This window comes from Cuculus canorus, chromosome 15, assembly GCF_017976375.1.
Source record: "Cuculus canorus isolate bCucCan1 chromosome 15, bCucCan1.pri, whole genome shotgun sequence".
Taxonomy (NCBI): domain Eukaryota; kingdom Metazoa; phylum Chordata; class Aves; order Cuculiformes; family Cuculidae; genus Cuculus; species Cuculus canorus.
This window is the reverse complement of record NC_071415.1, coordinates 2,462,651-2,478,567: the sequence shown is the minus strand read 5'-3', so window position 1 is coordinate 2,478,567 and position 15,917 is coordinate 2,462,651. Positions and strand designations below refer to the sequence as shown.

At 53.4% G+C, this 15,917-nt stretch overlaps 1 protein-coding gene across 10 annotated transcripts in view; it reads right to left on the bottom strand.

Moving 5' to 3' along the window:
- The window catches only part of CAPN15 (calpain 15), a 54,060-nt gene that overhangs the window by 30,839 nt on the left and 7,304 nt on the right, over nucleotides 1–15,917 (bottom strand). For 2 of the 10 annotated variants that reach the window (XM_054080405.1, XM_054080400.1), the window contains exons 4-5: nucleotides 12,084–12,222; nucleotides 5,957–6,276 (exon numbers count right to left, since the gene is read on the bottom strand). The exons of 2 other annotated variants lie outside the window; for them this stretch is intronic. In XM_054080405.1, the coding sequence (XP_053936380.1) occupies nucleotides 5,957–6,132 (176 nt within the window). In that variant the 5' untranslated portion in view covers nucleotides 6,133–6,276; nucleotides 12,084–12,222. Of the gene's footprint in view, nucleotides 1–3,079; nucleotides 3,239–5,956; nucleotides 6,277–8,109; nucleotides 8,954–12,083; nucleotides 12,223–13,858; nucleotides 13,900–15,917 lie in introns of those variants that run through there. 6 more of the 10 variants (XM_054080402.1, XM_054080403.1, XM_054080408.1 and 3 more) reach the window with 6 other exon arrangements.

The following is a 15,917-nucleotide window of genomic DNA, read 5'->3' as shown; positions in this document are numbered from 1 at the left end:
GGAGCCCCACCACCACTGAGCACCCCAGCCTGCTCCTTCTGCTCAGGCTTCACGCTTTAGCACTGCCGCCACCTTCACTGAGCCAACAACATGCGTGGTTAACTCCTGGCACGGGCAGCAGGCAGGAGCTCCCAGGGAAGCCCCTACAGGTTATCCTGTACCCAGGAGGCCTCTGGACTCAGTAACTCAGCCCATAGCACTGTTTACTGCCTCGTAAAGCTGACACATCCTGAAGTTAGTGCTTGAACAGCTGGAATCCAGAGGACGCTTCTGGCTTGAGCATTTGCAATTAACCCTCACATATCTGTGTGCCACAGAGAAGCATCCTGCCATCACAGCAACCCTGCAGAGGACACCGCGGCTCCTCAAACAGCTCAGCATCCCGTGCCTGCAGCAGGGCACAGCGCTTCCTACCAAGGAGGGCAGCTCCCACTCCCATTTAAAGCTCCTGAACCTCTCCAAGTCATACACATTCTCTCCAACAGCTCTTGGGTAACCGCACCACAGGCTCCTCAAGGACATCACTGCCAAGCCATGGACATGGGACAGAGAGGAGAGAAAGAGCACGTGTGCCCTGCCTGCAGCAGACCAGCGCTGCACAAGACAGATGGGTCCTGTCAGCCACCGTGCCCTCCCCGCTGCGTCACCACACAGCGGCCCCGCACAGGCACTGCAGTGCCCACACCAGCACGCCCAGAGGATGCAAAGCAGCTAAACCTTTGCTGTCAGAAAACACAACTCAAGGAAACCACGCCATTGTGGCAAGCTCCGCTAGATCAGGAGTCTGAGCGAGTCCAGAGGAGGCCATGAAGATGGTGTGAGGGCTGGAGCACCTCCCATATGAGGACAAGCTGAGAGAGTTGGGGTTGTTCAGCCTGGAGAAGAGAAGGCCACGGGGAGAGCTTAGAGCAGCTTCCAGTACTGAAAGGGGCTCCAGGAAAGCTGGGGAGGGGCTCTTGATCAGGCAGAGCAGGGATAGGGCAAGGGGGAATGGTTTTCAGACAGAAGAGGGGAGATTGAGATGAGATCTTGGGAAGAAATACTTTGCTGTGAGGGTGATGAGACCCCGGCCCAGGTTTCTCAGAGCAGTGGTGGCTGCCCCATCCCTACAGGTGTCCAAGGCCAGGCTGGATGGGGCTTTGAGCCCCTGATTCAGTGGGAGGTGCTCCAGTGAATCTGCAACGCAATTTGCAGAAGCCCCAGCCCGCGACACCACTCTGAGCACGGGGAGCAGCAGGGCTTGAGCCTGTGTGTCTGGAGACAAAGCTAAGCTCGGAGCTGCTCAGGGCAAGGGCAGGCGAGGTCCCTCCATTTCGCAGCAAGCTGCCACCTTGGCAGCCTCTGAGCACCTGCAGCCCCAACTCTCATCCTCTCCCCACACACTGCCCTGATGCTCCTACTGATTGTCCCATGGCATCCAGAAGGGCTGCAGGCTGCGTTCACACTTCACTTCAAGCTTCCTTCTGGCCTGATTGTCCTGATGCAGCCTCATGAATGCCATCTGTAACACAGGAGCAGTTCTTTCTCTTCAGATCAGTTCTTCATCCCTCCTCACGGTGACCTTCAGCACCTCGCAGGGATTCAGCCGTGCTTATGGGCATGGATGCTGCAGATGCATCGGCTGGCACGGGCTGCCGGCTGCAATCCTGGTGCCTCGCCAACACCGGGCAGAGCGGGAAGGCTGGCAGGAGCAGCAGGGAGAGAAGCATGAGAAGGTTCCCAATTCTAACACATGCCCAGGTTTGCGGAGGAGAGCGGCTGATGAGGCACAGCTACCGGGCGGGTTGTTGATCCCTGAGACAGGACAGACGGATGCAACCCCAGCTGGCCCCACACAAGCAGCATCAACCACAGCTCCCCTGTCCCCTTTGTGTCCCCTGAACAAGTGCCCTTCTGTTGGAGCAGCTGCACCAGGGGCTGTTCCACCCGGGGGAAACAAAGGGTTCGTTCCGTGCATGTTCCGAGCACCAACCTCCAGCCGAGGTGGGATCAACGCTGCCGGTCAGTGCCACGGACAGCATGGGGCCAAGCCTGACGGTAGGCGGGCAGAGGGAGGCTGCAGCCCTGCTCCATTCCCCTCTCCAGTTCCAAAATGCAGCAGTCAGAGCCTCGAGCCCAGAGCCATGAGTGTCACAGAATGGTTTGGGTGGGAAGGCACCTTAAAAGCCCATCCAGTTCCAACCCCCTGCCATGGGGCAGGGACACCTCCCACTGGATCAGGGTGGTGACCAATGGCTCTGGTGACCAATGCCAGGACCCAAGGGAATGGCAGGAAGATGCCAGGGGAGGATTAGGTTGAACAAGGTTCTTCCCCCAGAGGGTGGTGGAGCCCTGGAACAGCTCCCGGGAAAGCAGTCACAGCACCAAACCTGACAATATTCCAGAAGTGTTTGGCCAGGGCCCTCAGCCCCATGGTGTGAAAGTTGGGGTGTCCTGTGCAGGGACAGGAGCTGAACTCGATGATCCCTGTGGGTCCCCTCCAACTCAGGACATTCTATCATTCAACAGCACTACCCAGCAGTTCTGACTTGCTTCTTCTCACACATGGAAGCCATGGGGTTCACAAACACCACTGAACAGTGGGTTTCTCTCCAGCATTCAGTGGTGCTTCAGGGGAGCAGGTCAGGGCATACAGCCCTCCCACCGGCTGCCAAAACCAAACTCAGGTCTCCTCACTTCCCTCTAAAAGCGGAGGGATTTATATTTTTTTAGCATTAAAAAAAAAACCTGTTCCTCCCTCCGCAGCCACTGAGGCCCAGGGGTGTTTATTCCCAAGGAGGCTAGTACAGAAGAACACAAAGCCTTTGCAGAACGCTGCGGGAAACCCAGAAAATGTGTATTCTCTGGAAAAGGAAGGATGTCAGAGAGCCTCAACCAGACCAAGTGGTGGGCAGGGACGCTCCAATTCAGCTGTGCAGACCTGGCAACGCTTACCCCGAAAAGCCTTTCCTGAATGGAGCAACCTCAAGCAATTCTCAGCCAATTTACAGAGGTAGAAGGACACACACTGAAAAGCTGCCACTTCCAGCAGCAGCAGGAGAAGCCATCATGAGCCCACAGCTCAAAACCATTCACCTACAGCAGCAGCGGAGAGCCATCCTGCGCTGGTGGCCAGGCTTGGGGCACTGCACCCTGCTGCTCCCAGCGTCATGAGGGTTCAGCATGTCAGGAAGCTTGGACGCGATGGGTCTGCAGGCTCAGCCAAGCACTCACATCCAACATCTGCCCAGGTCAGCACCTTTAAGCACAGGAGCACAGAGGAGCCTAAGAGGACTTGTAACTGAGACAGAATTTGGCTACACACACCTACCAAGGATGCATCTTAAACATCTTTGCCCTAAGCAGAGCATTCAGCAATAAAATCCCTTTAACTAACAACACTTGGTCCCTTTGGGAGCTGTGTCCTCCCAGCGTGCTAGGAAGGGTAGAGATACGCTCCTGTTTCAAAGGTGACACATGGAGAGAGACTGCGTGGCCTGATCCAGAAGAGACCAGGGACTCAGCTCTGGATGTCCCAAGTGCATTGTTTCTACCTTGAAGGCCTTTTTCCTCCTCCCTCATGCTAACCTGTCTTCAGTAGACAGGGAACTCCAGCTCACCAGCCTCACCCAGGCAACAGGAGACAATGCAGCCTCCTCCCAGCTTCTAAAATCTTGAAAGCCAAAGGGCACCAATTTCTTCCCTCCATGAGGGAAGCCACCCCCAAATGCCACACCAAGTACAGGCCAAAGTCACTTGTGAAGCACTCACAGCCTTGTTTTCCTGCCAAGGAAAGTCTGCGCTCATCCCAGAGCAAGAGCTGGGATGGCTTGGCTCTGTGCTGTGCTAGAGCAGTCAAAGCATTATCAGCTCTGAAGGCGGCTGCAGGCAGGGACAGGAAATCAGCAGGAAAAGCAAAGTCTATCCCAGAACTCCCATCCAGCCTCAAATTGACTCTCCAGTACTCCACTTCCTTCCTGCACTACAGGACTCCAGGTACGAGGACATGCAGAGGCAGGGCTGCCTTCCCCAATTTGTTCTATTGACTGACTTATTTTTTTAAATGAATATATTTATCTGTTCCCCTCTGGAAACCCATCATCCGCTGCTCCTTTCCCCAGCTTCACCCGTCTCACTGTGGGAACCGCAGGCACTGGGATGCCTGACAGCCTGGCTGATCTCAGCGGGTCTTTTGAACCTGCTTCCATAATCACTGCCTAAAGCAGGCTCTTCCCACGCAATTCACTGCTCAGTGAATCATGGCCAGTGATTTTCCTGTCTCCAGGAACCACGTGGCTCTTAGCCAGGAAGAGTTCTTTTCTCCCCTTAGCAGGGGAAATACACAATTATCAGAAACCCTCTCCCATCCTAACAGGACATCAGCTTTATCCGCTCCGAGCCCAGCATTTCCTGTTCTTGCCCCGGCATCTGCTTCACCACGAAGGCTGGGTGTTCAGGAAACGTATTGCCTCATGTCAAGATCCCACTCAGCTTCTCAGGCCCTTCCAAGCTCCAGATTTGGAACCAGGAGGAGTCCCAGCCAGCACATCCGAGCCTGCAGAGACGCAGCCTCTGCACTGCCCAGAGCCAGCTCTGCCACACCCAGGATCCACCTGGGAGCCGTCCACACCTTCCCCAACTCTTCAAGGCAGCAACCGATAAAACCAGCAGTCCAGAAGGAATAATCCTGGTGGAAGGACCTGGTTCTGCTTGCAGGATCGCTCTAAATCAGAGGGAAACAGCCCAGGGCACCAACCAGAGCTGTGGGTCCGGCACAAGATGCTCTAGGGAACCACACAGAACGGCCTCGGTAAAGGCCTCCCGGCACTGCGAGGAGCTCTAGCCCTGGATGGGAGCAAAGACAACAGCTCATGGGTTTCACACTGCCACCAGTTCAACAAGGACACCCCAAACAGAGCCACAAAGAGCAAAGCGTGACATCATGTGCCTTGAGGTCTCACGGGAGTCGTGCACCAGACCCTGGGAAGCAGACATACTGGGAGTCACAGCAGCAGTAAGGCAGGAAACGAGGACTACACAACAGACACTACGTGCCCATCACAGCAAACACTTCCTGTGGAGACCCACGGCAGCTCGGGACACTCAGAAGCAAGCGGCTATTCCTAAAAGACCAGCGGCTCCAGACAGGCTCAGCCAGTACACACCCCCAGCCAGGCTGGACTCCGCACAGAGCAGGCGTGAGGCAAGGGCTCAGGTATCACCAGCACAAAACACGGCAGCCTCTGCAGCCAAGCCTCCAGGCAGAGGGTTTTTAGATGCTTTTGCCATACCTCTCAGCCTGTCAGAGACCAAATGCAGGACACCAGCCCTCCAACAGGAAGAACAATTCCTCACTGAGAGTGGCTGATGGGGAAGGGGCAGAGGCAATGACTCGGAGGCACAGCTGAGGTGCTGAGTTCATTGAGGAGAGACAGAAAGCAGGCTGGAAACACTGAGCTCTTTTTCAGTGTAATTCTGTTTTGGTGTATTTTCTTCCTCTGGATCCAGTGTGTTTCAAAGGATCCGTTTTTTTCACTGTATTTGCATGAAAACAACTTCTCCCGCTCTTTGGAGTTCAGAAGCTCTTGGTACCTTTTGTCACCAGCCTGGGGTCACAATGCTCCAGCTGCAGTACCTACAGCGCAGAAGGAGCCACAAGAACACGGCAAACTTTTTAAAGGAACTGAGATCCCATTCCCAGGCAGCCACTTTCACCATTCCAGTGAGTGAGGAAGAGCTGTGATTAGTCCTGCAGTCTATTCTGCAGAAGACATCAGCAGCCCTGAAAGGACATGGCTTGGCATCACTCAAATCAGTGGGAATTTGGCTCTAGCCTTTACAAGGAATTGAACTGAGCCTCTGGCTGAAAGGACCCAACACCCAACAGGATGCAAAGCAACTTCTTTCCTAAATGCAGCACCCCAGATTCAAGCTGAGAGGTAAGCAGGTGAGCAGGCTCCTTTCCCCTCCTCCTTACCTTCGCACCCGGTGGTGTAAATGCTGATGCTGCCGTGTTATAAGGGCACTTTCCCAAACGGGGCCACTGTGAGCACTCCTATACCAGCCCACGGCTGGGTGCCCCGGGTAGGGCGCACTCCCGAAGCCATGGTCCGACTCCGTCTCTGCAGCCAGCGACGAGGCAGAGCTCCCCATGGTTCCCCCCTACCCGGGCCACGCTGAGATTTATCCTAGGTTAGGTCCAAGCCAGCGGCACGGGCAGCTCGGGCAGAACAGGCGAGGCGCTGCGGCATGGGCTGCGGTAAAGATCCCAGCACCCTGGAGAAAGGGAGGGAGGATCTGATCCAGAGTTAAAAAAAAAAACAAAAGAGAAAGGAGAAAAAAAGGAAAGAAAAAGAGAAAGAGAAAGGTATGATTTAAGCAACACTCCTCCATTTTCAGAAGCCTATTAATGCATGCTCTGTCCAGGATCCCCATCCCAGTGCTTACTGTGATGGGAAGGGCTGTTACTCTGAATCCAGCTTTTGCTGCCTGGAGGCAGGGAGTGTGAGGCTGCAGAAGAGGCTCTGCCCAGCCAGGAGTTCCCCAGCTCGGGCAGTGGAGGGATGCACACAAGTACCCCGCAGAAAGCCCTGACCACCACTGCAAAGCAGCAGCAAAGGGGCCAAGTGAGCCTCACTTCAAGCCCACACTGGCAGCCTTTGGGAATCACACAAGAAAAAGGCTATTGGGAAAGCTCCAGGCTGACTGGCACACCAGGTTTCCAGACACCTCAGCTACGAGGAGCATAATTTGATGGCTCATATGCAGGGAGGAGATTTCCTTGTTCTTGTATGTGAAATAAAATATCCCTCTCTTCCTGCTCCCTGCTAACACCTCCATACGGCTGCAAAAGGACAGAATGGGCACCTGCATACGTATGGTCTCTGTGGCGATTTCAGAGTGCAATGAAATACTTCCTTTCAGCTAACACCAATTCTTAGCTGATGCTGAGCATCCCCCTGCATCCAGAAGCACGCTTAGGGCTTTGACTATTCTTTGTCTTCTCCCTCTCTCTTTCCCACTTTTTAGAATTTATCCCTTGAGCATCCTCACAGTTCAAGCACAGAAACACTTCGTGGCCTCCAGTATTCAAAGAAGTTTTAACATATGTGTCTTTCCTTAAAGGAAAAAGGCACAGCAAACTGGATCCGTGTCTGGAGGAATGGATCAAGGAACATTTGACAGATCAGAAAAGAAGAAACGAGGAAGAAGAAAAAAATTAGCCCAGCTGAGCTGATTCAATTCCCCACTGGGATTTACAGAGATGAATGGACTGCAGAAAGACCTTTGTGAAGAAACTACTTTGTGCAGTAAAAAGGCTGAAACAAAGACTCCTAAAATAGAGTTTTTCAATCCCAGGATTGTTCTAAGGGATCAAGAAAGGCCTTGATAGGTAACAGACTCTTAAATGCAACAGCTCGAGAAGCAGGTGCAGTTCTGCTCCAAGCTTTACCCCGGAACGTGCCGGCATTAGGCCATCAGCTGGAGGATGTCAACTGCTCTGTAACCTGCAAAGCCCACACTAAGAAGATACAACTCAATAACATAATTTTCCCAACCTGGATTTCCAAATTTTAAGCCTAACTCCTGTGCCCCAGTCAGTGCCACTCCCCGCTCCCAGCAAGACTTCAGATCCAGCCAGAATGGATCCTGGGTGCTTCCCGCTCATTTCCTGCTATTCAAGCAGTTAATTTGTACCAAATCTGATTTTCCGGCTAAATGAAAGCCGTGCGATGTGAGGGAAAGAGTACTCCCAAGGACTACCAGCTCAAGTCTAGCTGGAGCCCTCGGCTGCCCCACACCTACGGTGTCTCTGCCCTTCCTGCCGCAACCCTTGATGGCTCCACCACAGCAAGTGCCACGCGCACTCCAGCAGCAGCGAAGGCATGGTGGATGCAACTGAGGAGCTGCTAGAAGAACAAACTCAGTCTCTCACCTCAAGACTTGGTTTCTACCATGATAAAGTCAATAAACAAAGGCAAGAGCGAGACAGAAGGCAGGATGCTAAACTGCCAAAGAAAGCAATTCAACAGGCTGGTTTGAGACCACTTCCTCAGCTGGCTCTCAAGCTGGAAAAGCAGAACCCTTTGCTTCCTCCTCCTACACACAGAAACACCAGTTTGAGCTCACCAAAACAAGCGAGAGACATGTCTGCTGCCCACGCTACTGCCGGCGCCCAACGCTTCGCTGGGGTCTCGGCCCATCCTCCTCTGCCAGGGCTGCAACAGGGAGTTGGAGCAGGCAGCTCCACGCAAACGCTCCGCAGGGAGAGGATAGGCTGGGAGTCCTGCTTTAAAGCAGTACGGCAAAACCCTGCGGTGGGTGGAGCTGGGGAAAGAACAGGAACTATAAATAGGAGGAGGATAACCGGGCTAAGTCGTCGGGATCGCCAAGGCTGTCTGGTCTAAGGGCGCTGCTGCAAGCACTGCCTGAAATCGGATTTCTCCAAGCAAAGCAGTAAATCCTTTCCTTCAGGGTCACCTCACACCGGGTGAGAGCAGCCAGTTAACGATATTTAGGGGGAACATTGGCCCAAGGAGGGGAGAGGGCAAACCTGTTGGAAAGCAGAAGGAGTGGCAGCATTACAGCTCAGCGTGCTCACCACGCTGTGCCAGAAAATGCCTCTGACCAATGCTAAGCAAATGAAGAGCCTGCAAAAAAGAAAGGTGAGAATGAAAACTGTGTTCCAGCAAGGGAAGGGGCAATTAAAGAAGCCTACAAAGAAGAAAACCTTCCTGGAAGCACCCAGCCTTATTCTTCAGGAACTTTTCCCACAGGGCAGAGAGATGCCCACCCAGCCGGCATCTCGCCCGGGCAAACAGGGGAGGCTTCGGCCTGGAACGGGAGCGAAGCACCAAGAACTGCTCTGCCTCGGAAGGAGGGAGCAGGATTTTCTTCCTAATTAATAAAGCACTGCTTCCACCTATCTAATCAGGAGAGGAAGCAACAATGTGAACAGGTTGAAGTGCCTTGGGAAGGGTAGATCTCACTCATGGAAATTAGCAACTAAGCATCTTAGCAAGATGCTGAGTTTGGATTTGGGCTTTTTGCCCCTTACAGCAGCAATAATTACTGGGTTTGAGCTGACACTGTTGAACTGCTCCCAAAATAAAACCAGATTTGATCTTTCCGCCTCCAAACCGCTCACTCCCAGTCACTCAGATCCATTGTAAGTGAGGCAGACCGTTCCCCAAATTGCCTCAGCGGCACCTGGAGCAGTAAGCACTTACAGCAAGTTCAGGATGGCAAAGCTTTCCCATGGAGGTTCTTCCTGCTGCTGCCTGGAAATTTCCAGACTAAGCCAATTCCTCAGCCCGAGTCGGCGAGGCTGACCCTTTGCGCCCCAGCTCACATGTCACACCACCCAAAGCAGAGGAGGCAGGAAGGGTGGGGATCTGGGTCTGCCCAGCCCCTTTTCCTTCCCTTAGGCTCCAGAGGAGGTTATGGCCCTGAAGAGAGCGGATAAAAAAAAAGCAAAAACGGAACTAGCCCATGTGTTTCAACCTATCTAGGAAGTTGCAGGACTGATTTTCCCTAGGATCCTCCTATGATCAGCCCCAAGCTCTTCCCTCTGGCAGGCAGCGGTAAGAGGAGACAGAGGTCCTGGCAGCTCTGGCGCCATGGAAGCCAGCGAGCCAGACTGACCCCAGCTGGTTTCACTGCAGAAGTCCCTCCCTGCCATGGGATATCCCCCATGCTCCCTTCCTTATTGATTTAATCGTCCCTGCAGCACAAGCCAGCTCAGCTCCTGCCCAAGTTTTCCAGCCTCTCTTGGTTCTCAGCCTCCCAGACTCAGGGACAAGACTTTGTCACTTCATTAATTCCTCCACTCCCCTAACCTATAAATAAAGCCACCTCTGAGCTACTCCCTTGCTCCAGGGAAGCTCCAAGAATGAAAACACAGCCACCCAGTGCACTAGACAGCTCTCGATAGATCAAGGTGCTGGGCTAGCAGCTGCCTGGAAGAAGGCACAGCACATACCTGGGGGAAAAATGTCCCTCAAAGCTGTGCCCAAAGGAAGCCACACAGCAGGAAGCTTTTGTCTAGAACGGAAGCCCTTCTCCTCCAGTGCCAGCCCTTCTCCTCCAGCCTCCCAGTACCGAAAGGGACTCCAGGAAAGCTGGAGAGGGGCTCTTGACCAGGGAGTGCACGGATAGGATGAGGGGGAACGGTTTTCAGCCAGAAGGGGGAGATTGAAATGAGATCTTAGGAAGAAATGTTTTCCTGTGAGGGTGGGGAGGCCCTGGCCCAGGTTGCCCAGAGCAGTGGTGGCTGCCCCATCCCTGGAGGTGTTCAAGGCCAGGTTGGATGGGGCTTGGAGCAACCTGATCCAGTGGGAGGTGTCCCTGCCCATGGCAGGGGGTGGAACTGGATGGGCTTTAAGGTCCCTTCCAACCTAAACCATTCTGATTCTATGATTCCCCCTGCTGTGTGAACTCCCCTGCCTGGGGGCTGACTGAGACAAGCTGGGACCTCCTGCCACAGTCAACAGCAAAGGAGGAGCTCTCTGCTCTCCCTCACACGCAACTTGCTGCTTGCAGGGAGACAGAAGCACTCCTGTAGAGCTTTGAGTGCCCAGTCCCCATGCGCAGCCCTGGCAGGAGCAGCCTCCTCCCTGGGGACTGCAGGATGCAACTCATTCAGAGCCCCATGAGTGGAGCTGGAGCAGCTGGTGTGAGCTTGGGGCATCGAGCTGGAGGAGAGCACTTCACACATCATGGAGACAGGGCCCTCTACCAATCCTGGCACCATGCACAGGAGATCTCCCGCCCAGCACCGCAGAAGGCACGTGTTCCCGGCACCCAGAGTGAGCAGGGGTGGCGTGCAGGGATGGGCGAGGCACACAGTGTGAGACGCATCAATGTCAGAAGGGTACAGAGCAGGTCAGGCACAGGACAACTATCGAAGGATGCAGAATAGAGGCCTGAAGGTGTGTCATGCCAACCAAGCGAGGAGAAGCAGCTCAAGCATTTGTGTGGACAGCCGGGCTCCCAGCCCCACCAGGCAGGGTGGCAGAACCCACAGATGTGCAAAGCCAGGCACTGGCACTGGCAGAGCGTGACTTGTATTCGCCAGGCTGAGGTGGCCCTGATAAAAGAAGTAACCCAGGGGAGGAAGGGTGAAGGATATCTCTTTTTCCACAAGGCAGGACAAGCAGCGAGACATCCACCTCAGAGAGATGCAGGACAGCCTGAAATCCAAGATGCTAAACACCAACCCAGCGAGAGGTCAATATCACAGCAGGAGCTCCCATGATCCCCGCAGGAGCCCTGCTGCAAAGCAGCCAAGCACACAGGGAAGCTCCATGCTCAGCAGGGGTCTTGCACAAAGCTGGTATCTGGGTGACAAGAAACAAAGTTCTGCTGCACTTTCTTGCTATTCTCTCCTGCCAAGCCTACAGGGCAGCTCGAGTGCTGCAGTCTTGGCAGGAAATTAAGGTGTCAGCAAGTTCCAGTTCCTTGTAAAGCTCCTGGCAGGGAGGGGTGGGAAGGTACCTTCAAGGACAGACCGAGGCACAGGTACAACAGGAAGGACGGGCCAGCAGTTGGCACACTCAGCTGGGACGTGGGAGGCTTTTCCAGCCCTCCTGCTTGAGCTTTCTGTGTGACTTGGGGCACCGTCTTCTGACTCAGAAAGCACGGCCCTGCCTCCGGGGGCCAGGAAGTGCTCACCTTCTGAGGCACAAGGATAAAAGGCAGTGCAAGCACCACAAACAGGAGGAGAGGGGGAAGGGAGAGAAGGGTAAAGCTCACCCGAGTGTTGTAATGGGCCAGCAGGGCTGAGAGAAGAGAGGTGAGACAGATGTTCTGGCCTTAGAGGAATTCTAGGGGACCGGAAGCTGCAAGTGAGGTGTTTTCCAAATGACAGTGAGAAACAGTACTGGTGCACTACTTACAGAGATGTTGTTAGATGAAATTAGCTACCTGGAAACAGATTTCCAGATGGGCTATTAAAGAAGTAACAAGATAATTTAACCTGGACTCCTAGACCAGCGCAGAACAGGACCTCTCGCTTCATGCTACGCTTTAGCAAAGTCCAGAGCAGCAGCACATCTTTCTGGCCATGGACGTTAACATGCAAAGTCAAGCTCAAGGATCTTTACCTTCTTCCAGCTGCCTTGAAACTGGTTCTGGTTAACCCAGAAGAAACTCATACGCTGCAGCTGAGTGGGCTTGAGCTGTTTTTAATGCCCAGCACTGCCTCTTCATATGTATGCAGGCAGAGGAAGAGATGTCCAAAGCCTGAAGCAAAAGATTGATAGGAAAAGTAGATTTATTGTAGAGCCAGCTTAGCCACAAAGCAACCAGCATCGAAGTCTGAACAAAGACTCCTCTTCTCCCTCGCACCAGACACTCCAAAGCAGTGACAGATTATCCAGTGAACTACTGGAAATCTATCACCGTCTCTTTGAGAGATGGAATTAGACGGACTTGAAAAAGCAATCAACATCTTAATTACGAGCTGTGGAGAAAGAAGGGAAGCAGTGGACAGGAAGGTTTCTTCTGAATAAGGGTTAACTTCTAAACTCATCTCCATTGACAACTGAGGAGCAAGAAGGTCCTTTCCTGAATAAGCATGAAAATGGCAACAAAGGCACTGCCAAAGCAGGGCCTGAACACACACACACATAGAAAAAAAACCAACCCACAACCCAATCTCTGAGCCCCCAGTGCTCTATTAAGTCAATTAACACCGCTTCAATGAAGTGCGAGGAGCCGCTTACATCCTCCAGCTCACTCTCCAAGTGTGGTTGGCGTTGGAGGGCAGCGTTAACAAGAGCATGTGTGGGCTGGCACGGCTCCTCTCATTAGCAACAGCGGAGAAACGCACAGAGAGAACGACACGGGATGGAACAAAACAAGCCAAGCCACGGCATCCAATCTCAGGAAGCTCTACCAGCAGAGCCAGAGCTTTTCCTCTCTGTATTATAATCCTTGTAGCAGAGTTCTGTCCTCCTGCTCAGTCCACAGCCCGCCCCAGCCACAAAACACGCCAGGCTGGCAAACTACCTCGACAGACTGTCTGCCGAGAACTGCTGCATTATAAACCAGGAAGCTTTTACTCGCCTGCTCCCGATATGCTACAGATTTAATGGGAAGCAGCATAAGTAGGGACGCTTTGCAGGAAGAACACACACATGGGACTCTTGCCAGGGAAAAGGCATCTTGAGTAACACATGTGCTCTTCGTTTCCTCTTTTTTCAGAAGGGTTTAACTACACTCTGTGTTCCCCAGCAGCAATAAACGATCTTCCCCCACCCAGTTCTCACTTACAGCAGAGTGTTGATTGGTAAACAGCAGATCTTCCTGTCTGAGGCTGTGCCAGCCTGCGCGGAACAGAACTGTTGTTATTGCACATTCACAGCTAGAGATAAACATGAATAAGAGCCACGAGTAAGAGCCAGGCACTGGCTCTTCAATGCAGTGCTTTATCAGGTTCACCTTGACTCGACTGTTCCTGACAACAACTCTCCCTCTTGGAGGGGCAAGACAGCAAAAGTAGCAAGGACAAACATTAAAAAAGAAGACAGAGTGACAGCAACGCAAGAAGTGCTCTTGTATATTTGCTAACGTTCACAAACTGTGCAGCTCAGAACTCCAGCTGCGCTGAGAACACTGAAAAGCACAACATGGAAATACATGGGCCCAGCAAAAGCAAACTCCCAGAAAGCAGCAGTGGAAAAAGAAAGAAGCTTTCAACACGTTTCTCGGGACAAATCTGCATCAAGAGCCACAAACGGTGCAGGACGCAAAGGTTACAGTGAACCAGGGAAGGAAAAAAATGTGCAAGTCATCTCTCATGTGAAAGGTGACACTCAGCAACAGCACAAGCATGACAAGCTAGCCCAGGAACATCGGGCACTGGAGGGTTCCTAACCTTGTGCCGAGCAGATACCGGGACCAGCTGCTCCAGAAGCACTGGGGGAAAAAAGCACAGTTAGCTCCTACCATTGGTTCCTGGACAAGGTCATAACATGCACAGGATGACTTTCTTCAGCAGCAGGGAACTGGACAGGATGACCCATTCAGTTCCTCCCAGTCACTCTGCAAGTGGAATTCCCAGAGGGCTGCGGGTGCCCCAGCGCAGCACAAACAGGAGGTCACACCCAAAGGACACCAGGGATTGCACCTCAGACCACACTAAGCTGATGGATAAGCAGATGAAGAGCTGGCCACTGCAGAAGGGAGGGGAAGAGAGGGGCAGCATGAAGTGAAGTCTCACAGCCAGTGAAACCCAGGGCCTGGGCTTGGAAAGCAAAATCTCAGAGACAAGAGATGGAGGTGACGTCCCCTGAGCATGCTGCCCCCAGACACTCCAGCCACAGCTTTAATGAGACAGACAGTAAATACGGGATTTGTCCAGCCATGTCCAGCTGCAGCCCCTGCAGGAGAGAGCTCCAAGGCTTCACTGCTCGGCCCTCTCCAGAGCCACAAGGGCTCTTCACAGGGGCAGCAGTATCTGGGTGCCTCCTTCTCCCATTTCCATGCAGTTTGGACTTCCCCAGTTTCAAGCGGACACCGTGCCCCAATTTCCATCCAACCAGCCTAGATTGAACCCACTCTGTCTCTGGCAGGCGCAGAGGCAGGGCATGCCTGACAGACAATAGTGCCATTTGGCATTTCCAACAGAAACAACTGGGAGATAAAAGCACAAGAATCAGTGTGAACCGCACAGGGAACCAGGAGAGCTGGGCAGGGCAAGGGAAACCCAGACGGGGCGATCAATAGCTCCTCTTCTGGCACAGCTCAGCGAGATACCCTATGGGAGCACCACTGCTGTGCTACTGCCCCCTCTGCACCCCTGGAGCACACCTCTACGCTGTCCTGAAAACACCAGAATCCTGCACGCCGACGTTGCAGCCACACCATTATTTCTGGTTGGAGATAATATTGCAATAGAAAATATGAGACTGGAATAAAACCTGGCACAGCTGAGGCAACAGAGATTTAACAGTGCCCGCCACCAGCACGCCACTCCTCTGTGCTCCCCGGAGCAGCCGTACTGCCTGGCTGTCTCCGTCACCAGCGGCTCCTCTTCAGCTACACCAATACAGCTGGAACTGTGGGATGTGTGCAATTACACAATGCCTTAAGCAATACTTGCCCATGAGAGCAGTTATTTGAACAAATATAATGATCACACGAGGAAAATGCTGCGCTTTAAGATGAGAGGGCTGGAACACAACACAGATGCCTTGAGTAAAAAGCTGCTTTTGCTCCAGCACAGCCAGCACTAACAGGCCATCGTGCACAGCTACGGAGCTGGCCTCCTAACCCAGGCCAGCTGGCTGCGTCCCGATCGCACCTCAGTCCAAACAGGCAGCTGGAGAAGAGATCGCATTACAGGAGTAGCTCTCAAACGCCTTGCCAGACATGGCCGGTTGCCTCCGCTGCCACCGCCTCACGTGCTGCACAGACCCCGGCCTCCCTCTGCCCGGCTCTGCTGGCTAAAGCATCCTACGTGGAAGGGCAGGCAACAGGAACAAGGGCTTTGTGTGCCTGCAGGAGCATTCACAAGCGATTCCAAGGCTGCATCAAAACTGATCCAAGAGCAGGAACGTTACTTCCTTCCACAGCTCTCACTCACTGTGTGGCGCAGATCAGGCACCAGCCTGGTGGTGGTCACTACCCAAAGACCAGGGTGCTCCTAGCCTGGCCTCACTGACCCCAAACTGTAAGAGATTCCTGCAGACCTGCAGCAGCTGGGCACCAGAGTCATGCAGAGACTCCAACCGGCCCATAAGCAGCCAGACAGACAGCCAGACAACACACTGCATGCTAGTGCCCATTCGATTAATCCAACACCCTGGTCTGGCTTGGGCGACGTCAGCCTGGCTCATTTGAACACATAGACAATGCCATCAGGTGCTCTCCTGCAGCAGACACTAAAGGGACAAGCTCACACTGGCTTCCCATCACCTCATCCTGTCTGCAGA